At 38.8% G+C, this 22,626-nt stretch overlaps 2 protein-coding genes across 2 annotated transcripts; one reads left to right on the top strand and one right to left on the bottom strand.

Annotated features, from left to right (window-relative positions):
• Positions 1 to 5,989: 5,989 nt before the first annotated feature.
• Positions 5,990 to 12,423, bottom strand: MRPS11 (mitochondrial ribosomal protein S11). The gene is made up of 6 exons (XM_044662474.1): positions 12,330 to 12,423; positions 12,038 to 12,163; positions 10,333 to 10,431; positions 7,487 to 7,616; positions 6,777 to 6,842; positions 5,990 to 6,391 (listed from the first exon to the last, which is right to left on the bottom strand). Exons 1-6 carry the CDS (start codon positions 12,392 to 12,394, stop codon positions 6,284 to 6,286), a joined length of 594 nt encoding a protein of 197 aa, XP_044518409.1. The 5' UTR covers positions 12,395 to 12,423; the 3' UTR covers positions 5,990 to 6,283.
• Positions 12,424 to 12,779: 356 nt separating this feature from the next.
• MRPL46 (mitochondrial ribosomal protein L46) lies at positions 12,780 to 19,336 on the top strand. Its single transcript, XM_044662473.1, has 4 exons — positions 12,780 to 13,013; positions 16,256 to 16,448; positions 17,261 to 17,434; positions 18,959 to 19,336. The coding sequence occupies exons 1-4, from the start codon at positions 12,780 to 12,782 to the stop codon at positions 19,207 to 19,209; spliced, it is 852 nt and encodes a 283-aa protein (XP_044518408.1). The 3' UTR covers positions 19,210 to 19,336.
• Positions 19,337 to 22,626: the final 3,290 nt, after the last annotated feature.

The raw sequence follows: 22,626 nt of genomic DNA, 5'->3' as shown, positions 1-22,626 counted from the left end.
TCTTTCCTGCTGAGTTTTCTTTGATGCTTCTGCACTTGGCATTTTCTAGGTGGATTTTTGTGACCCAGTTTTCCTTGCTTTTCTTCTCTGCCTCAGGGAGGGGATGGTCAATTTAGGACCAGAGTTTGTAGGGAGGTAGATGCACCCTTGGCTTTTCAGAGGATAGGGGGCAGAAAGAAAGAGGAAAAGTAAGACTGTCCTTCTTGTGTTCTGTCTTTCAAGAGCTGGAAGATCCAGATCCCAAGGGGTGACCCAGTTTTTAGCCTCTGGCTGAGCTACTTGGGCTCTGATTATAGAAGAGGTGCGACTAGTCTAAATTACTGCAAAGTACTTTTCAATCAGACACAAAATAGAGTGAGAAATACATTTCCTTTAATGCTCCAATTATCCCAGTCCCAACAGGACATTTTTTTTCTTTTGCCTGTGCTTAAGGATTTGGAGAGCAAGAGTTGGTTGATCATCCTCTCTACAATGGAAGTTTTATGCTCTGAGTGCAGTTGGTTGGTAGGATTGAAATAGGGGATTTCAGAATTTATCATGGGATATAAACTGCCCAACTGTTTCCATAATAACTATGATGATGCCTTAAAGTATTTTGAACGCTAAAAAATGCTATACAAATTAACCTAACCTATCTCATTTGATCCTTGTAAGAACTCGAAGATGTAACCAGGAGAGGCATTATTCTCATATTTCAGATGAGGAAATTGAGAGTCAGAGGTTGTGACATCATGGTCACATAGCTAATGTTAAAGTTAAAATTCAAACTCAGTTCTCCTAAGGTTAGCTCCAGGAATCTTTCCAATATGCCTCACTACTTCTCCTTGCCTATCCCTACCACTTGAGTGCCCAAAGTGAATTAGATACATAAAGGAGTAATGAACCTTATATATGCAGTGAATGTGGCAAAATATACTTTATCACCTTGCCACCTCTACCCATCCAATTGGAAATCATTTCCCTTTCCATGCCAGTTATTTAATTTTTATGTGCCTATTTGGGGGTGGGGGGACTCCATTTGGATAGATAGATGGTCCTAGATCAGTGATTCCCAAAGTGGGCACTACTACCCCCTGGTGGGTGCTGCAGCGATCCATAAAAGCAGTGATGGCCACACTTTTTTTTTATTACATTTTATTCTGAGTTCAATAAATAGTTTCATAATTTCCAGGGGGCGCTAAGTAATATTTTTTCTGGAAAGGGGGCGGTAGGCCAAAAATGTTTGGGAACCACTGTTCAGAGGTGGGGGAGGGCAAGACTGTTGAAGTATTTATTTCTACTGGACAACCTCAAATTTAAAATGGAGAAAAAATTAGGCAGGGCAAGTATGTGATTCACATTTGCTAAGCTTCTAATATGCATGGACTGTTTTGATGTCAGTGGATGTTTTTGTTCAACTGCACTGAATTTTTCTTTTGATAATAAAGGAAATTGGAATCTGCTTTGGTTTCAGAACAAAATCATAATTCTATGGCATACTGAAAAATAGCATAAATTTGGAGTCAGAAGACCTTAGTTTGAATGCCATCACTGATATAAAATACCTATATAATTTTAGAAAAATTGCTTTAAGCTCTTTGGACTTGTTTCTTTATCTGTAAAATGAGAGGACCGGATTAGATCAAGGTTTATTAACTCAAGGTCCAAGAACTTATTAAAAATATTTTGATAATTGGATTTCTACATAATTCATTTCCTTTGTGATCTTTATATTTTGTCTGATGCATTTGAAAACATTCTGAGGAGTCATAGATTTCATCGGATTGTCCAAAGGGTTAATGATACTAGATTAAGAACCCCTGGATTTAATGAACTCTGGGGTTCCTTCCAGCTTTTAATTTATGAAACAACACCTCAGCGTTGTAGGGTATCAGCTCCATTTTCTCTGACTGTTAAAAAGAGGAAAGAAATAGATACCAGTGATAGCGATTCATAAGGAGGCAGTGTAGTACAAATGGAAAGAATAGTAATTTGGAGGCAGATGATCTGGGAGCAGATCTTACCTTTTCTACTACTCTCCATGTGAATTTGAACAAATATAATCTCTCTTGGCTTCCATTTTCTCATATGTGAAATGAAAGGGTTGGCCTAAAAAGTCCCCAGGGTCCCTTCCAGCTCTAAATCTATGATCCTAAAATTCTTTGAGTAAATAAGAAAGCAGGGGCTATGAAATCAGAGCTTAGATTTCTAGGACCACAATTTCCAGCTCTTTGCTTGTTCCCCTGCTGTTCAATTCCCTCATTAAATTTTCTCCCATACTAGAATGACTCGGAGGATTTTTAAAGGCTTACTGCTAGAAGCATTAAATGGAGACTAATTGAGACCTAGAAAAATGAAGTCCTTTAACTAATGACAGAGTTCTCTTGATTCCTAATCCAGTGTTCTCTGCAGTGCACCTGCTTCTCATTTGACATTTCTTCTCATATTAAAAAAGGAATTGGATTTAGCATCTTCAATATGGCCGTACCACTATAAATCCATCACACAAAAAACCAGCATATTCTCTGGCTTCTACTTCCATAGAAATATACACAAATACACACATACCCACATTATCATCATTTCTCTAAAAGTTGTGCTAATTACTATTAAAATTGGAGCCAGTCCAATTTTATCTGCAGTTAAAGAAGGCACAGCAGAGCCAGGTAAGACAGTGGCACTGATTCAGATACAGTATAAGAAAGGAGTTGTTGTTAGGGATGGGCAGGGTTGAGTGGAGAGAAAACTTTGGCAGTGTGAAGGCCAGGCTGTGTGACTTCTAATAAGGGAATTCAAATGGTTAAGTGGCAGTGTGGAGTAATGGCTCTGGCTTTCTGACAGGTCAGATTAAAGTCAGAGTTGTTATTTAATATAAGTTCTTTGTGAAACCACCTAGCCTGATTTTTTAGTATAATCTTTCAAAAGGAGAAAATTAATAGGGAAAACAGATCAAGAAAAGAAAGATTAAAAGAGTCAGGAAGAATTTTGTTAAAATGGTCAAGGCAGATTGAGCCAGGTCTTTGGGTAGTCTTTCAGAGGTTTATTGGAAAAAACTGGTTTCCCCTAAAAATCTTCTAGTATTCCGCCAACACTCAGGTAATACAGTGACAAATTGGCTTCTTTTGACAGAGCCTATTTGTTGCTGTGGCAGATGGTGGCCCTGGCTAAGACAGAGAAACGACTAATCTTTACAGAAAGAAGGCAAATGGTTTTTTTCATCTTGGCTAGGTAGATGGGTAAGCTTCTCTGATCTCTTCCAACACACACTGGATCTTTCTCCAGCTCCCAGCTGGAGGAAGCATACATGAAAATGAATGAGCTAAAACAACATAAATATTTCCTTTTTTTAAAAAAATATCATACAGTTGCCATATGTGATGATGTTGATATGCTAGATAGGCTATAAATGTTTTGTATATGTGGGTTCTTTCCCCCTTGTTTTGGGGTCAGAAGTGGTATTACCAGGTCAGAGTATGTACAGTTTAATAATTTTGGGGTATTGTTTTCCTGAATGGTTGGTTCAGTACCCTGAAGATAAAAATCCACTTTTATCAATGAATCTGAGAGGGATTTGGCCTATGTTTAGCATCTATCTTTGGAGAAAGAAAAAGAGGCAAAGGGACTAGCTTATCAGGTACATATATCTCCCATTTATGACCTAAAACCTGTTGGTAAGAATTATCACTATCTATGATCATAGGATTATAGATTTAAAACAGGAAGGTACTGCAGATGCCTAGTCTAATAATTTCATTCTACAGATGAGGAAACTGATGCTCAAGGATTAAGTGATTTGCCAGGTGTTATAGGACTAGTAAGAGGCAAGATTGGAACCCAGGTCTTTCTGATTCCCAATTTAGTACTCTGTGTACCTATCCTTTTTTGGAAGTAGGAGCAATTTACTCTAGGGCAGAATATTGGGGCAGAATAACTATCATTTAACTAGGCCAATCTTGTGTAATGAAGTCTTAATTACTGTGTTAAGAAATTGGGTATTTTATACCAGTGAAAACCCTAAAGCAGAATTCTACAGTCTTGGGCAAATCTTCTAGAATCAGTACCCAAGAAGAAAATGGGGAAGAGTTCTTCTTTGAAGACCAAGTCTATAACTTCAGGACTCCTTCACTTTTTCCCCCAATAGTATTCTTTTCTCCCCTTTCCATACAATTATCAGCTCAAATGCACAACTAGTTTTCCTATTACATAATGAAGGGATTTCAGGATAGAAATATAGTGGAGGTGATATAAACGATGTAGTTGAAGGTAGCAGAGGTTCTCTACCCTTTTCAGTTTCGAATCATTAATCATTAGAGTTGAAGCTCCTTGTTCCATAAGAAATGACAAACAGGATGAGTTCAGAAAAACCTGGAAAGAATTTTATGAAGTGAGCAGAACCAGGAGAACAATGTATGCAGTAACAGAAATATTATATGATCAATTGTAAAGAACTAAACTATTATCAACCAAGCAAGTTCCCAAGACATCCACAAGAGACCCATGATGAAAAATGCCATCTACAGTCAAAGAAGTCTGATTACACAACAAAGCATGCCATCTCTTACTTTATCTTGTTCATGAGTTTTTTTTTATTGTATGAATGATGTCCTTTGTCATGGCATGAGCAATATCGAAGTATGTATTGGGTGAAAGGACTAGTATAACTTACATTAGACTATTTACTGTTTTGGGGTGGGGGAGGAAGAAAATCTAAATACTAAAATGTCAGAAAACAATTGTCAAAAATTGTTTTTATGTGTAACTAAAAAAAATTTAAAGATCTTGTGCATATAGTATAGAGTGCTAGGCTTAGAATCAAGAAGACATCTTCTTGAGTTCAAAACTGGCCTCAGACACTAGTTGTGTGACCCTGGGCAAGTCACTTAACCTTGTTTGCCTCAGTTCCTCATTTGTAAAATGAGCTGGAGGACATGGCAGACTGTTCGAATATCCTCACCAAAAAAACCCCCCAAATGGAGATGCAAGAAGTTTCCTTCAAATCTTAAATTAAGCACCACCTATTGCATGAGAAGCCTTTCTTAAGCACCCTTTGCTACCTCATTGCTGATGTCACTCCTTAAAATTACTTCCTATTTTAAAAAAATTAGAGGTTTTAGCAGCTCAGTGATTTTCCAAGGTAGTGGTGGTGGATGGTCTTCTTTCTGCATGATCCCCAGCTCTGACCAAGATTCCCCACTGGACTATCCACAGGAAATTAATCTTTCTTTTGATTATGGACACTTCAGTAATAGCATTGTGTAATGAAAAAAAAAAAAAAAGGACTTTAACTTCATGTAAGAGCTGGGAATAGAATCTTTTCTATTAAATGGTGACACTTGTACTATCTACAAATCTCCACCTTTTTATCTTAGTGAGTAGCCTGTTTTTGTGTTTTCTTTTTTTTTTGCTCTTAGCTATCTGTTGGAAGAGTGAGGATGTTTTCTTGTTTTGAATTTGCTCATCATATCATTACTCCCCTGCCTTTCCTGAAAGTTCTTCTAGTTCTTTTCCCCACAACGCCATGGCATCCCTTTAGAGATAAAGTAGTTTAACTTGGCCTTTTAATTTCCCTTCCTTTATTTGGATCACCCAATCCTAGTTTCATAACTAACATTTTTATGTGCAAGGCAAATTCTGTCCTACTAAGTCCCTTGGTGTCCTCTTCCCTTATAAATAATGTAGGTGACATACTCTTGTCACCTATAGCTAAATTCTTAAGATCTCCACAAACAGCAAAATCTTTTAAACTTGTACCATATCTAGTGAGAGGAGACAAGTTCTCTCTTAGGTTATAAACAAAAATGTTACTGAGTCTGAGTTGTGCTACTGAAGTTCTGCTACCTACAGCACTGGGCTGCCAAGCCCAAGAATGAAAAGAAGACAATTCTAACATTTGTATTTTACACAAACCTTCTTGAGTAATCCCTCAGACCATAATTACTTTTGGAGGGAAGGGTATATATGGCAACACCCAGAAAACCATACACTCCAAATAATGACAGACCTCAAAGAATGTGGTGAGATTGATTTTATTTTGTCAGTGCTGTGGAAAGAACTGATCACACTTGCCAGAAGTGTACTTGTAGCACCCCCTCCTGTCCAAAGAGGCACTGTTTCACAGTAAAAAGCACTGCTTAATTTTGCATACATTCAAAATATGCACTTAGGAGAAAATCACCTTGTTTTTGCCTTCATTGAGTCCTTATGTTTCCTGAGTTCTGTCCAGTGGGGAACAGCTCTGCATTGATCTGAAGTCAATCTAAAGGTGAAAACTGGAACCAGGTCTCAAGGCAGTCAATTAATTTCTTCATAGCCTCCGGGCTTTTTTTGGGCGGCAACCATTGTGTGGGATGGGGGTATTATCTGTGATTGAGATCACCTCCAGGCCCCCCATGGTCAATCCCTTGATGGCAGACTGTAAAAATACAAAAAAGAGGTCTGACTAGAGCGGAACAATATATAAGAAACAATATAATGACCTATTTTTCAAAGAGTTTTAAGAACTTAAATTCTAAGTGGGATTATTGGCAAAGGCAGGAAGATGGCAAGTGCCTTTGGATTCTGTTAAAGATTTCTTATCCTCAAATATACTGTCATCTCATACCTGCCTGTAATTCTACAATTTAAGTATTGCTGAAGGGCAGCTCTTGTGAGGAGCTCACAAGAAAAAAGATCTATGTTTAGAAAATGAGCTTTCCACGAAAGCTTAGTTTTGTTTCTCCTCATGCTCCTGCTCTCAGCCCTGAAAAACAAATCCTGTTACCAAAAACAGAAAAAAAAGGATACAACCAGACACTTACTAAGCGCCCCGGTCCCAGGCCTTTCACCATCACTCTGACATGGATCACTCCCTTTGCTGTGGCTTTCTAGAGAAGAAACAAGAGGTCAGGCCTCTGTCAATTATGGAAACAAGGCCAGAAACTCTAGGTAGATGGCGGAACACTGTGATTCTAGATCAGGAGAACCTATGGTGGTGTAGAGAGTAACCTGAGCACTCAGCATGATAAGCACAATTAAGGGAGGCAAAGGATGAATGAGGATGGATGAGAGGCAGAGAACTCAAGGTAACAGAACTGCCTTTCCCATGGCCAATACTGACACTTCTTGGTAAATAACAGCACTGCCACCCAGTGGAGATTTCTAAAGATCCCTGAGACTTCCTCTGAGGGAGAAAATGAGTTCTAGACCATGAAGTCAAGGATTGCTACAGACAGCCCCTCAATGATGAATAGAGAGAACTTTGGTTTTCAAGTCCATGGTGGTCTAAACTTCTATTACACTGAATGAAGGAACATGGGTTTTGTTCCTTGACTTCTTTAGAAATGAAAAGCAGACGGCATTTCTTGCACTAAATAAACCATCTACTGCCTCTTAGACCAGCTCCAATGCTAGGGCACATTAGCCAGGCATATTATTTTTTGGTTTCTGGCTAAGTGGGAATTCTCCACAGTAGTAAGATGGCTAAATGCTAGAAGAAACCATAAGGAGCTCAAAGAGGAAAAGTTCTTACCACTGCTGCAGCAATGCCCGCAGTTTGTGCTGCAATCCCTGTGGCCTTTTTTGCATTTTTGAATCCTTCGGTGCCACAAGAAGTTCGGGCAAGTGGCTCATTCTTGGAAGAGACCACCTGGATGTGTGTGCTGGGAAAGGCAGATGATGGGCAGAAGTCAAAACTATATCTTCTAATAAGAAGCTTATCTAAAATCACAGTAACAGCTCTAGCTTTTACCTGGTGCTTTAAGTTTATAGAGTGCTTTATGAATATGAACTCATTTTATCTTCCCAACAACCTTGGGAGTTAGGTCTATTATCTGAATTTTACAGATTTGAGGCACATAGATATTAAGCGACTTTCCTAGGGTCACACAGCTAGTAAGTTTCTGAGATCAGATTTTCTAGACTCCGAGGCCCTGTACTCTATTGACTGTACCACCTAACAATAATTGCAAATGCCAAAGTTTCACTTTTTTTAGCCAGCAGAATCAGAGCCCTAACAGCAAGAATGCCCAATTAGAAACTGGACAGACATATGGCAAAAGAAGGATGTTATTTTCTTCCTTACAATTTCCATCTGGCCAACAATTCAAGAATATTCACTTAAAAAATTAATTCAACAAATACTTATGGATTTCTTAGTGTAAGGTGCTAAACCAGACAAAAAAGATGAATTAAGATAATCCTCGTGACCCTAATGACACTTACAACATAGTATGAAATAAGAGTCACACACACACAAAATAAATGTAATACAAAGGTTTTTGGGGCCAGATCTATGATTTCATCGGTGTATATAAACTCTTCATTAATGAATATGTGCAGTGGTCTGTCCCTTAAAATCTTAAGAAAACCAAGTGAATTTCTCTTGGCTCCATGTCACAAGTAGAGCATGAACCCCCAAGTCTTTTTGATTCTAAGGATGGCTTTTTTTTACTATGCCATGTTTCCTCTCACAATATGAAGTAACTTATAAACACAGGTTAGTTTTGAGTAGGGAGAAATCATTTCTAGTTGGTGGTAGGTAGTCAGTGCTGGGCCTAGAGTCAGAAAGATTCATCTTCCTGAGTTCAAACCTGGCCTGACACTTACTATCTATGTGCCCCTGAATAAGTCACTTAACCCTGTTTGCTGTTTCCTCATCTGTAAAATGAGCTGGAGAAAGAAATGGCATGATATTCCAGTATCTTTGCCAAGAAAATATCCAAATGGGGTCATGAAGAGTCAAACATGACTGAAAAATGACTGAATAAGAAATCTTTGAATTTCTTTAGCAATTATGATCTGTACAACACAATTGTTTATGTATTTACATACTGTTTTGTACAAGGCATAATTGTAAAGGAATGAGACTGAGAAAAAAATATATAATTTGCCTAGTCATGTATGTTTCAGAGCAAAATACCTTTGCATTTACACAGTTACTAAGAACTCAGGATGATCAATTTAGGATATGAAGGCACTTTAAGGAGTAGCTAGGCAGCTCAGTGGATTGAGAACTAGGCGTAGAGATGGGAGGTCCTGGGTTCAAATCTGACCTAAGATACTTCTTAGCTGTGTGACTCTGGGTGAGTCACTTAACCTCTATTGCTTAGCCCTTACCACTCTTCTGCCTTGGAACTAATAATTAGTACTGGGTTAAAAAGGGTTAAAAACAAAACAAAACACCCTAAAGACCAGCAGTGCAATTCTTTTATTCTAGAGTTGCGGAAACTTGAGACACAGAAAAGTTAAATGACTTGCCTAGACTTAACATAGCTATTAAGTGTTTGAGGTAGGATTTGAACTCAAGCCTTCCTGACTCCAAGTGATTGTTTTCACTGATCATGCTGCCATTGCTCTAAACATTTCTAGAACATTTTTATGGAACAGATACTATGGCTATGAAGGCAATTCCAAAAGCACACTGAGCAATAGCACCACTATTATAAAGATTTGCCCTCTCAAGATGATTTCTTTGAAAGAGAGATAACATTTATTTGGATGTATAGATTAAGAGGGGTGTGTGTGTGTGTGTGTGTGTGTGTGTGTGTGTGTGTGTGTGTGTGTGTGTGTGTGTGTGTGTGTGTATTAAAACCCTTATCTTCTGTCTTGGAGTCAATACTCTGTATTGACTCCAAGGCAGAAGAGTGGTAAGGGCTAGGCAATAGGGGTTAAATGACTTGCCCAGGGTCACACAGTTGGGAAGTGTCTGAGGCCAGATTTGAACCTAGGACCTCCCGTCTCTAGGCCTGGCTCTCAATCCACTGAGCTACCCAGCTGCCCCCTTAAGGTATATTTTTAAAAAGCAATACACACACACACACATACACACATGTATATACACATATACATATGATAGTTATATTTTATATATGCACTATATGTATGTATGTATGCATGCCTTATTTGCTTAATTATATAACCTTTTGGGTGGCAAGAATTATGTCAGTTACTTTCATATTCCTTGTAATACTTAAGGTAATGTTAGGCATACAGTTAACACTCAATGGCCTAAGTCATCTCACTTTAGAAGACTTTACACTGAAAAATAATATTCTGAAGAAAAGCAAAAATATTTAATAATAAACTCTCTTCTTAAGCTATATTGCAGCATTTATAAGAGAAAATTACAAAAATTTTAACTTTCATGTTATTTGCAGTATGAAGTAATCTTATAATGGCATATAGTGGTTCTCTTAAAATAAGACAAGACATAAGAGGTAACAATGTGAGGAAACTCTCCACTGAATCTTTAGTGATTACCCATAGCATCAAGACACTGACAATCAAATCCTCCCCATTAACAGATTGTTGACAGTAGCAGAGATTCCAGACCCAGGATAGAAAAGCACATTCTAGCCTGGGTTGCTTCTTGCTTACTTGTTATATGTTGCTTTAATGTGAGCTACTGGGATTTCTTCATATTTCTTGCCTCCCCATGTCAAGGAGCTCTCTTGGCCTGGAACTGGAGGAAAAATGCTATAAAATAAAAGAAATATATTTAAAGTGCTTCTAACCAAATACGTTCATGAATAAACTTGTTACCTGAATACTTGCAGGGACTTTAAAGTTTTATTGCCACGTGATTTGTTCTCAATATGCCCACTGGGAGACAGATACTTAACATTATATTCACTTAAAGAGAAACCAAGACACAGAAAAAGAACATTCTTGATCAGTCACATAGCAAGCCAGCAGGGAAACCAAGAGACATAGGATCATAGCTAGATTTTTTGTTTGTAAAGTAGGGGGAGGAGGTCTCTGTTTTGTGGTTTTCACCATACAATTCTCTCTCCAGGCTCTCTTCCTACCTCTCTGACAGATCCTCTTCTCACTCTAGGCTATTTCACTTGGTCATTTTATCAGTTCCCATAGTTTCAATTACTATCTCTATGATGACTATCTATTTACCTTGCAGAAGTCTAGTATCCCATTTCCAAAGGCCTACTAGACCTCATAAACTGGATGTCCTAAGAACATCTTAAACTCAATACAGTGATCCCTCACTTATTGCGGGAGTTATGTCCCAGACACCCCCATGATAGGTGAAAATCTGCAAAGTAGCAGGGAGAGCAAAAAGACTGGTGCTATCGATAGTTCCTGAGCCAATAAACACCCAGGATATATAATTTGTAAACCCTTACCTTCTGTCTTGGACTCAATATTAAGTATTGGTTCTAAGGCAGGAGAGCAGTAAGGGCCAGGAAACTTGTCCAGGGTCAAAAACAGCTGGGAAAGGTCTGTGGCCAAATTTGAACTCTAGTTTCTAGGTCTAGCTCTCAATCTTTTGAGCCACCTAAATACCTCTCTGTCTAGTTTAAAAAGCAAAACAAAACACAAAAAACCCTTACCTTCTGTCTTAGAATACTATGTATTGGTTCTAAGGTTAGGTGATGGGAGTTAAGTGACTTGCCCAGGGTCACATAGCTAGGAAGTATCTTAGGTCATATTTAAACTCAGGACCTCTTGTCTCTGAGACTGACTCTCAATCTAGTGGGCCACCTAGCTGCCCATTCAGTCAACTGTTTTTAATTTATCCTGTGATATATCTCCTTTGTACAGGTGATTGTATGGTGCCTCTCTCTTTAAAGCTGTGAACTCCTTGCCAGCAGACAAGGTCTTTTTTTCTTTTCATTGCATCTCCAGTGTCTAGACCAGTGCCTGGAACCTAGAAAGGGCTTAAGAAATGTTTACTGACTGTCTGATTTTGAAGCCTTGAGTTGGAAGGGGCCTTAGAGGTCACAAGATCAAAAGCATAATAGTAAGTGGAAGAGGCTGGCCGGGCATCTTGTGCCCTATTCATTATGGTCCCAAACCTGACCCTCTAGCTCTCTTCGGATTGACACCTCTTATTCCTGGAGGCACAACAGATGAGTCTGGACCCCAGATGGGACTTGGTCAAGGACCTGCTTCCCCCTTACTCAATGAAGTCAGAAACTGTCCTTCAACAAACTGAAGATGAGCTTGGGTTTGCAGCTAGGAAAAGTGGGATACTTTCACAGCAACCAAGCAGGACAGCTGGGGCCGGGGGGGGCCGGGGAGTTTTTTTTTTTTTTCTTAATGGGTCACTTTGGGTCGGCCTCACCTGAACTTGCTGCGTTTCTGGGCATCCTCCAATTCTACTTCAGTTTCTGCTTCTGTTTTCTCCACCACTTCCAGAGACCTTTGTGAACTTGTGTGGAGAGCACAGCCTCGGGCATCGTTCCGGGCCCTGAGGAGAAGGAAGGGCCTGGTCAGCTCCGGTTCGTGCCACCCCATAACACACCCATTACTACACCATTGATCCGTAGACCTCAGCCTCCTGGAAGAAGTGAGAACAGATTCTGGGCGCTGGACAAGGACCTGGGGACAGTGGCATGGTCAGAGACTATTCTTACCCCAAAGAAAGGACCCACGTCCTCAGGGGAAAGAAGCGCCGACAAACAGTCCCTAAGACCTGCATAGTCCTTCAGGAGACCCGCGCTGGTTACACTACAGCTCCCCGGTGTGGGAGGAGCTGCGCCAGCACCATGTACAAGGGAAGGAGAAAAGGAAGGAACGGCGCGGGGAAATTAAATCATTGCTTTTCCACTCTTTGGCTGCTATATCTAGTCACGTAATTTATAATAAAATTCAAATGGCTATAAGTAAAATTTCTTCTGAAGTCCTGTATTATTTTATGAACTATCAAACACACACTCCCCCCCTACTCCTTATGAAATAGTCTGTCCTATGGGAAGAGGAGAAAACTTTTCGTATCCTCACACCCGCGGTGCCTTGTGGGAAAATAGCAACGCCGTGGAATAGACTCGGCTGGGAAGCGCGGTGCATTGTGGGGAGGCGGGAAGATGGCTGCCCCCGTGAGGAAGTTGTTGTACGGTGCAGTACGGAGTTTGGAATGTCCTTGGCGTCTGCGGACTCTTTGTGTGGCAGCCGCTGCTGCTACTCCCGGCAGGAGCACAGCCTCCCCAAGCGTCGGGTCTCCGTGGCGTCTACTCGGGGCGTTGTGCCTGCAGAGGCCCCCGGTTATCTCGCAGCCTCTGACCCCGCTGCAGGTGGAGATGGCCGAGCTGTTGCAGCAGGTAGGGCCCGAGTGCTCCGGGGGCCCCCAGACGTAGTAGCAGGATGTCCTGGCGCAGATGCACGCGAACTCTGTGATCTTGGGCAAGTCACTTATAACCATTCTGTGCCTCCGTTACCTCTTTTGCAAGTAGGCGCTTGGAAAGCTAGGTGGTGCAGTGGTAAGACGACTTGAAGTCAGGGAGACCTGAGTTCGAATTGTGACTCCAGATCCTTCTGGACTACTCATCAGACCTTCTCCAGCCTCAGACTCTTGATGTGTAAAATGGGGCTTATGATAGTACTCGTCTCCAAGGGTTGTTGTGAGGATCAAATGAGCAGTGCCGATGCTAGCTACTGTTGGACCCTGTGGTCTTCAAGGCCCCTTCTAATCCTCAAACTAGGATACCTGTATAAGAATGACAAATTCATGAAGTGTTCCCATTAGTAGATTGCTAGTTAAAGGCCCTCATTTGATGACTGTGAAATGAAAGTAAATGCCCTCTACTAAGCGATACACTTTACTCACATTTTAGTAGGCTTTAAGGTACACAATATGCTTTCCTTGAAACTCTTTGGAGGCAGCGAGGTGACTCAGTGGTTTGAGAGCTAGGCCTAGAGATGGGAAGCCCTGGGTTCAATTATGGCCTCATATATCTCTTAACCGAGTGACCCTGAGCCAGTCACTTAATCCCCACTGCCTACCCCTTACTGCTCTAAGATGGAAGGCAAGGGTTTAAAAAAAATTTTTTTTAAGAAAAACCCTGTGAAATACAAGGTAAATTATCATTAGCCTCTTTTATAGCTGAAAAAATTGAGGTTCCAAGAGAATGGATGACATTTACAAGTCTATGTAACTAGTGTTAGTTAGAGCCAAGATTCAGACCCAAGTTTCCAATTTCAAATCTACTGATCTTTCTTCTGCAGGGTCGTTGTAAGGCTCAAATGTAATGATTTATAGGAAAAAAATGTCCTGCCAACTCTAAAATACTTTGTAAATAGAGTAATAATTCAAAGGGGTACTTTATTATTTTTTTATTTATTATTTAAAAAAAATTTTAAACCCTTAAATTCTGTGTATTGGCTCATAGGTAGAAGAGTGGTAAGGGTGGGCAGTGGGGGTCAAGTGACTTGCCCAGGGTCACACAGCTGGGAAGTGGCTGAGGCCGGCTTTGAACCTAGGACCTCCTGTCTCTCAAAGGGTACTTTAAAATTTGAAAAGCTCTTTTTCCTCACTGTAACTTTTTTGGGGTAGATATATAAGAATTGCTTTTGTTTTACAGAGGAGTAAGCTATGACTAAAAGAGGTGAATTTTAAAACTCATTTAGGTTTGGAACCCAGATTTCTCATGACTCCCAGACCAGCACTCTTTGTATTATGCCAGGCTGCTATTCTGATATTATTGTAGCCTTGAGACTCTGGAAGTGAGACTTTCAGGGTCCATTATTTCCATCATTGGGGTTGTTTAACTTTATATCAAACCTATTTATATGATTCTTATTTCAAAGCAATTTTCCCACTAAAATATCTCAAAAGATTTTCTTACATTTACCTTTTTCTTCCTTGTATCACATTTACTTGTATATTCAAGTTACTTGTATATTTAAGCCTTCACTTGTTCATTCCTTTAGATTGTAAGCCCTTTGAGAGCAGTATCTGTATAACTGTTGTCTAGCACAAGTTGACATTTAAAAAATTAGTGAAAAGGCATGATTAGGTGCATGTTGTATGCCAAGCACTGTTCTAAGAGTTGAGAATATAGACAGAAAACCGGGTGTCCTTTCTCTCAAAGAATTCACTTTCTAATGGAGAGAGCACACAGAAGCATTTAATCAGCGTATATATGGAAAGGCCCAGTAGGCTTTAATTTATAGGATCCGGTTTAATGCTAACGTATCCTCTTGTGTATTACTTACATTGTTGAAATCATTGTCCTCTCCCTGTCAATCCATCCTCTACTTCCCAAATGAATGGGAGCTCCCAACCAGAAGGAAAGTAATATTTGTTTGATGGAGAACTGGAAGAGGCGTGAAGATGAATGAACTTGACCTTCATAGAAATAGCAGCATGTTAAATTTTCTAAATGATCATGTGCCAGGCATAGGCATAACAGAAGTTGGCTTTTAGTCAGCAAGTATTTATTAAGAACCTACTCTGTATGAAGCACTGCTAAGCACTGAGAATATAAAGGTAAAAAGGAAACAATTCCTGTTCTTGAGGTAAGGAATTTATTCTCTTAGGAGAGACTACATGTATATCTTAAGTATATACAGGAAAAGTACATAGTAAATAAACAAGAGTTCAGGAGGGAGAGCACTAGAAGTTTGGATTAGGAAAGGCTTAGTGTAGAAGGTGGTGTTCGAGCTATGTTTTGAAGAAAGAGTGGTATTCACTGAAGGAGAGGTGCCTTCCAAGTATGAAAGATGGCTAATACAAAGATAGAATGCTCTGTGGAGGAAATAGAAGCCAGTTTATCCATTTGGTCTGGACCATGTAGTACAAGAAGGGGCTTAATGTGTAATGCTATTGGAAAGATAGATGGGCGGTAAGTTATGATTTAAAAGTCAAACAGAAGAATTTACATTTGACCCTAGAAGCAATAGGGAGCCACTGGAGTTTATTGAGGAGAAGAGTGAGATGGTCAGAACTGCATAAAGGAAAATCACACTGACAGCTATATAGAGGATGGGTTAAAGAACGGAGAAACTTGAAGCCGGCAGACTAGTTAGGAGGCCATTGCAATAGACCGGGCAAGAATTAGTGAAGGTTGAGTTTAGGTTATGACTTAAGGTGATGTGTGTATGAACGAGAAGGTTGGATGTCAGAATTGTGAGGGTAAAAATGGCAAGATTTGTCACCTTATTGGATATGTAGCATGAGGGAGAATGAGAATTTTAAGGATAATTTCAAGGTTCTGAACCTGAAAGACTGGGAAGAATGATGACAGAAATAGGGATTGTGGCCCCGGTTTTTGAATTGAGGAAATGATTACCCTAGTCAGAATTTCTCATCTTCTTTCCTTCAGATACACATTTGTGGTCATTTTCACCATATCCTAGATATCGAGTATAATATATTCTTGATTATATCATGTGATATTTCTATATTTGAGCATAGCCACCTTTCAAATAACTTCCTATATTTCCATAGAATACTTATAATTTTCCTGGCTCACATGGATTCGTTTGACCTTAGAAGTGAACTTTTGGTCCTGTGGGATGTACCATAACCTATATATTTTTTTTCCTTCTCCATCCTTCCCAGATTGAGGTGGAAAAAAGCCGCTATTCAGATCATGAGATTCGTGCCTTGGAAGAAGCCCAGAGACTAGAAAGGAAGAAAGCTGACATTTATGACTCTGATGATGATGATGAAAAAGACATTTTGTTGGTACAAGATTTGGAAGACACATGGGAACAGAAATTCTTGCAATTCAAACCTGAACCTCGGGTAACAGGTTTGTGTTTCTTTTGGGTTAATGAAAAGAAAGGGATTTAGTCTGATTCCTAAATTAAGAGTTATGTTAAGTATCTCTTATTTTAAGTAATATTATCTTTATTTGAATATAAGCTAAAATTCTTCCTCAAATTAAAAAATTCTATTAAAAAATCTATTAAAAAACCTTAGTGTAGTTAGATGTGACCCATATATATCTATATTTCCTTTCAGAAAGATCTTATTTTAGGTGTAGAGTCTGTATTTGGACTAATATGACAAATGCCAAAAGCATGAAATGAAACTATATATGGGAATAAATTGACCAGTCTATCATTAATGCTCTCTTTTTCTCCAGAAATCCCTCTTGAAAAAAAGATGATTCATATTGTTCATATTTTTGTGGACTAGGAATTTGACAGACAGAAAATGTCTGTCTTGTCTGAGATCAGTGATGATATCTAGACGGATAAAATAGTAATATTTTAAATTAAGGCTGTCAGCACCTCTTTTCCAAAGAGATCAAGGTACTTGACATAACTACCTGAAAGTGTAAAAGTGAAAAGCCCAGTGCCTTTTTTATTGCTCTTATTTCTAGTGTTCCTCAGTGACTGAGCAGAGCTAGGAAAAGAGGATAGTCACAGGGAAGGACTGATGTTGCAAAAATCAATTGTCCTTTAGAACAAGGACCACATCTTTCCCCTCATGTATCTAGTGCAGTATTTGTCAGAACATACATTATAAAAATTGTTTTTGAGCATTGCTTATTTCTAATTTTCCTGTTTTGGCAACCACAGTTCTATTTCCTCTTTTGTCTCATTTTTACCTTGGCAGAAGCTGATAAAAAGAACGACCGAACCTCATTGCACAGGAAGTTAGATCAGAACCTGGTACTGTTGGTCAAAGAGAAACTAGGAGATCAGGAAACGTGGGTACTACCATATGCAGAATGGCAGGTTGGGGAGACCCTTCGTGGAACTGCTGAGCGGGCCCTTGCCACTCTCTCACGTAAGCATCCCTCTTCTATTTATGGTTCTTAGTGTTCTGTTTCTGGCTTCCAGTTAAACCGTTTGTAAGGCACTCTCTCAGGACTGGTTGTGGATTGTGTTTTGTTAAAAGTATTGGTTAGGAAAGCATAGGGAGGATTAACTGGATGGAATGATAACCTTCTCTTCCTCTTCCCTGCCTGGGTGATTAGATGACAAAGGTCCTTTTTAATTCTCAGATTCTTTGATTCCAGGCAAGTAATAGTCCAGGCCCTTGTTCATTTCTTTCTTTCAGTCTTAGTGCTTGGGTCATTAAGGTGCTAATTTTTTTATTCTTCTTACTTTCTATGGAATGAATCCATAGGATTACTAATCATTAACTCACCATGGTTAACACCCTGTTATTCTCAGGGACAGTATCACATAACCCAATGGTACTCAAACTTTTTAAAGAGGGGGTAAAAGGAAAGGAAATGCTCATTTGTCAGTCTGTTTCTAAGGCAACTCTTTTGAAGTTTCATTGTATTGTATCCTACTCATTGTATTCGTCAGATTAGGAATAATGTTATGTGGCCAGATAGAACATTTCAGGGGGCCACATCTGGCCCACAGGCTGTAGTTTGCCCATCACTGACATAACCCAATTAATAACTTTGCAGATACAGTCACACAGACACAGAGACCACAAAGCCCTGTCCAACTTTTCCTTTACATGGGGGTTGGCAATTCTTGGTACACATTCCAGAGAAAGCATGGGGGCTAATTTTCTTTGGCACCAGGTCTAGTTGCTACTAACATGCCTCCTTCTTAATTTCAGCTTCAGTGTCTGGTGCCTTTGAGAATTGGACTTTACTTTTTACTTGAAAGTTAGTATTTGTTATGAATGAACTCAACTTTACAATGAAATTTCACTTCTGCTATTTATTTTAGCTTCTTTCTCCTCAAACTCTTAAAAGGAAAGAGTCAATACATTTAGCACACCTATTTTGTAAAAATTCTAACCTTTAATCTACAGCTGTTAGATATTAGTAATAACATACTGTAAGTGGCTTTCCCTATATTAGTAACAGAGTGAAATTTAAAACTTGGGTCTACTGATTCCTTAGTCTAGTGTTCTTTTATATTACACTACTGGCTTTTAGTATTGATAACCATGGCTCATAACACTGAATTGAGTAATTTAGTAAGTAGTAGTATGCTTTCAAACATTTGTAGTAAGTATGGAAAGAAAAGCATGGAAACCAATTTTCAGATTGACCTCAAGCATTTACTCACAATGAGATTGCCTTGATTATAACTTTATGAGTAAAAATAAGAGGTTTCTTAGAACTATATGAAACACACATATCATATTTGTAGAGGGAACAATCCCCTACTTTTTGTACAGTTTCTGTCATTTTCTTTGACTAAATTGAGTCCTTTTGGGAAGATGTCTGGAACCTCAGGGCATCCATAGATAATGAGATTCCTGTGCTCCCATGTAGTATTGGTTCTGAGATCCAATAGGGGGAAACTTAACTCTAATTTCTCTTTTGTCTTCCTTCAGAAAATAACGTGGAAGCCAAATTCCTAGGAAATGCACCCTGTGGCTATTACAAGTTTAAGTTTCCCCAAGCTTTTCGGACAGAGAACAGCATAGGAGCCAAAATGTTCTTTTTCAAAGCTTTACTACAAAGTGGAAATCTCTCTCAAGCTGGGAAGAAGATCGATCATGCTTGGGTCAGCAAGGAGGAGCTAGGTGACTACTTGAAACCAAAATACTTGGCACAAGTTAGGAGATTTTTTATGGACATCTGATGGATACACTTGTCCTTGGACAGACATTTGGACTATGAGCAAGAGGATGTGGCTGTATTGACATGTGTGGATCATGATAAAATAAGCTTAGCATTGATAAATAAACCAGTTTCCTACCTTTGTCTGAGCTTGTTTGGAATTTCAGTATTACTGGGCTTTACAATCAGCTATTTTGTGAGGCAGCTCCCCCTCTTCTTGGCCAAAAACAGCTATGAGTTATACAGGGTGTTTCCCATAAATGTTTTCACATTTAACTCACTGGACACAGGGAGGGAAGCATAAAAGACTAAAACAATTACGAAATTAAATAGGAATTTTTGGAGAGTTTTGCTGAAGTCACAGTTGACATGTAAAGGCCAACAGATGACACAGAAAAAGTTTAGAAACTCAGAAATGCATATATTATAGTATTGTATTGCATATAATATATATAAAAACTCAGAAATGCAGATGGCATAGTATTATATAATATCAACATTTTATCTTTTAATACCAGAAATATACTAAATTTCCCAAATTTTACAGCAGAATACAATAAACACCCGATAAAAGAAAATTTAATTCAGATTTCTTTGGTACAAAGGGAGGGCCAAAAATTTTTACATGGATTTTTCAGGTCGTTTCCCCTATCTGCAATGTGGAAGGGATACCTACCTAGACTTGTATATATTAGGTATTAGATATTTATTAATTTATAACTCTACAAGCCAAAAGCTAGGTAAAACAGGTTTTACTTAGGTGAAAATTCCTGAGTCAGTGAGGAATCTAGGACTAAATGCAGTTTCTTAACTATCCTTAGTATAGAAGTAAGGTTAGAGCTTTTTGGTATTTGGTAGAGGCATAGGGAAATTAATAGCTCCTTAGTCTTGTTTAGGACTTTGTATCGGCCATGTGCCTTCAAGACTCATTTAGTAATATGGAGAAGCCAGGAGCAGGACCAAGACCCCTCATCTGGTATATTTGATAGTGTATGATATGATTTAGAGCAGAAAGAGCTCTACAATAAGGCAACAAGATTGCACCCAAACAATAGTGCCAATAATAAGGCAAATTCCTATATATTTATCACGTTGAAATTAGTCCTCAGTTTTATAATTCATATTAGGATCCATAGTAGGACTTCATTACTTTGATACTTTATCCATTATCTCATCAATGAGGGTGTGACTTCCAAACTATGAATTGTAACCCATCCATGCCTTATTCTGTGCAATTCTTTTCCATGCTCCTTCATAGAAAATAATCATTCCTTCATAGATATAGGCAATACCCTAAAGGCCTTCCTTTGGACCTTCTTAGATTTTGTGGAGATGGTGGCTGGACACTGTCTCATCCTTCACTCATCCTCATGACTAGCTTTTTTTTTTTTTAAATATGTGTCCTGAATAATGTATCTTTTGCCTCTTGCATGTTGAATTCCATTGAAATATACCAGAGTTGGGGCACTTAGATAGCACAGTAGAGAGTACTGTGTACCAGGTCTAGGAGGTCCTGGGTTCAAATTTGGCCTCAGATACTTCCTAACTGTGTGACCCTGAGCAAGTAATTTAACCCCAATTGCCTAGTCCTTGCCATTTTTCTGTCTTAGAATTTATACTGACAGAAGATAAGAGTTTTTAAAAAAACATGCTAAAGCATATTTGTATCCACGGTGTGTCTTTCTACTTAACTTTGGGTCACCTGTGGCTTAAATTCTTTAGCTAATGTGGCATTCCAAGATAACATGACTAGGAGGATATTTGTGTTTTGTGTTGAGGATCAGCTTGGGATTATTAAAAATGCTGCAATTTCCATTTTTAAACAATTTCCTCTAAAACTGTGTCTCCTTATCTTGCCCAGGCTGAAAGTTCAGGGACCACTCACAGGTTCATTCCCACTGCTGACTGGCACAGGAACTTGGACATGCTCTCCTGAGCTCGTTTGCTTCTCCTTTGGCAACCTTGAATTCCCCTGCTCCTGGGGATTCACTATATTAATACCAGACTCAATGTGGACATCCAATCAGCTTAGCCTACAGAACCTTAGCACTCTAGAGATGAAATGATCTGTTAGCTTTAGCTATCTGGTACCTGTGATTAGGTGTGCTTCATTACACCAGGCTTCTGCAATTTCCCTAAATAAAGCTCAGCTTCCTCTCTTCCTTCTAGTTATTCCAATGTCCAATCTATTTTGTTCCTCTGCACTTCTTGTCACAGATATGCATATGTTAGTATCAATTAGTTACATCAGTGCTACACAACCGGCATTCCAAAGGTAAGTGAACAATAGACTTTTTTAATCCATTTAGTTTTTCTTATATAAGCTTTTTTTAAAAATTGCTAGTAGCTTGAATAATCATGGATCTCAGTGAATTAACCTTGTAATATCTTAAGGCTTGGTGTAATCAGCATAGTAGGAGCTGAAGAACCTCAATGGACTTTGCATTTGACATCCTCCATGACAGTGGTGAATATATTATAACACAACTACAAGTATCATTATCACCCTGTCTGAGTCCTTTCCATTACCAATCATTGACCAGCAGCACCACCTTTGTCAGTGACTTCACGCTTGACTCAGTCTTTTAAGCCTTTCCATATCCTTGGTGAAGTCAATATTTTTACATTGGCTTCACCTTCCATAGCTTTCTTATCTATTTTATCTCAGCCATGGATGGGAGATTACCATGCCTTAAAACCTCACCAATGTGATGAATATTTGCAAAAATATAAACTGCCTAGATTAACAGCAGAAGAAATAGAATACCTAAATAATCCCATATCAGAAAAAGAAATTGAACAAGCCATCAAAGAACTCCCTAAGAAAAAATCACCAGGGCCTGATGGATTCACAAGTGAATTCTATCAAACATTCAAAGAGCAACTAATCCCAATACTATACAAATTATTTGATATGATAAGCAAAGAAGGAGTCCTACCAAATTCCTTTTATGACACAAATATGGTACTGATTCCAAAGCCAGGGAGATCAAAAACAGAGAAAGAAAACTACAGACCAATCTCCCTAATGAACATAGATGCAAAAATCTTAAATAGAATACTAGCAAAGAGACTCCAGCAAGTAATTAAGAAGATCATCCACCATGATCAGGTGGGATTTATACCAGGAATGCAAGGTTGGTTCAACATTAGGAAAACCATCCACATAATTGACCATATCAACAGTCTAACAAACAAAAATCACATGATCATCTCAATAGATGCTGAAAAAGTCTTTGACAAAATACAGCATCCATTCCTGTTGAAAACACTGAAAAGTATAGGAATAGAAGGACCTTTCCTAAAAATAATAAAACAGTATATACCTAAAACCATCAACAAACATCATATGCAATGGGGATAAATTAGAAGCCTTCCCAATAAGATCAGGAGTGAAACAAGGATGCCCATTATCACCTCTATTATTCAACATAGTACT

Source organism: Gracilinanus agilis, chromosome 2, assembly GCF_016433145.1.
Source record: "Gracilinanus agilis isolate LMUSP501 chromosome 2, AgileGrace, whole genome shotgun sequence".
NCBI classification, from domain to species: domain Eukaryota; kingdom Metazoa; phylum Chordata; class Mammalia; order Didelphimorphia; family Didelphidae; genus Gracilinanus; species Gracilinanus agilis.
The sequence above is the reverse complement of the archived record's forward strand: the minus strand, read 5'-3'. Positions and strand labels throughout refer to the sequence as shown.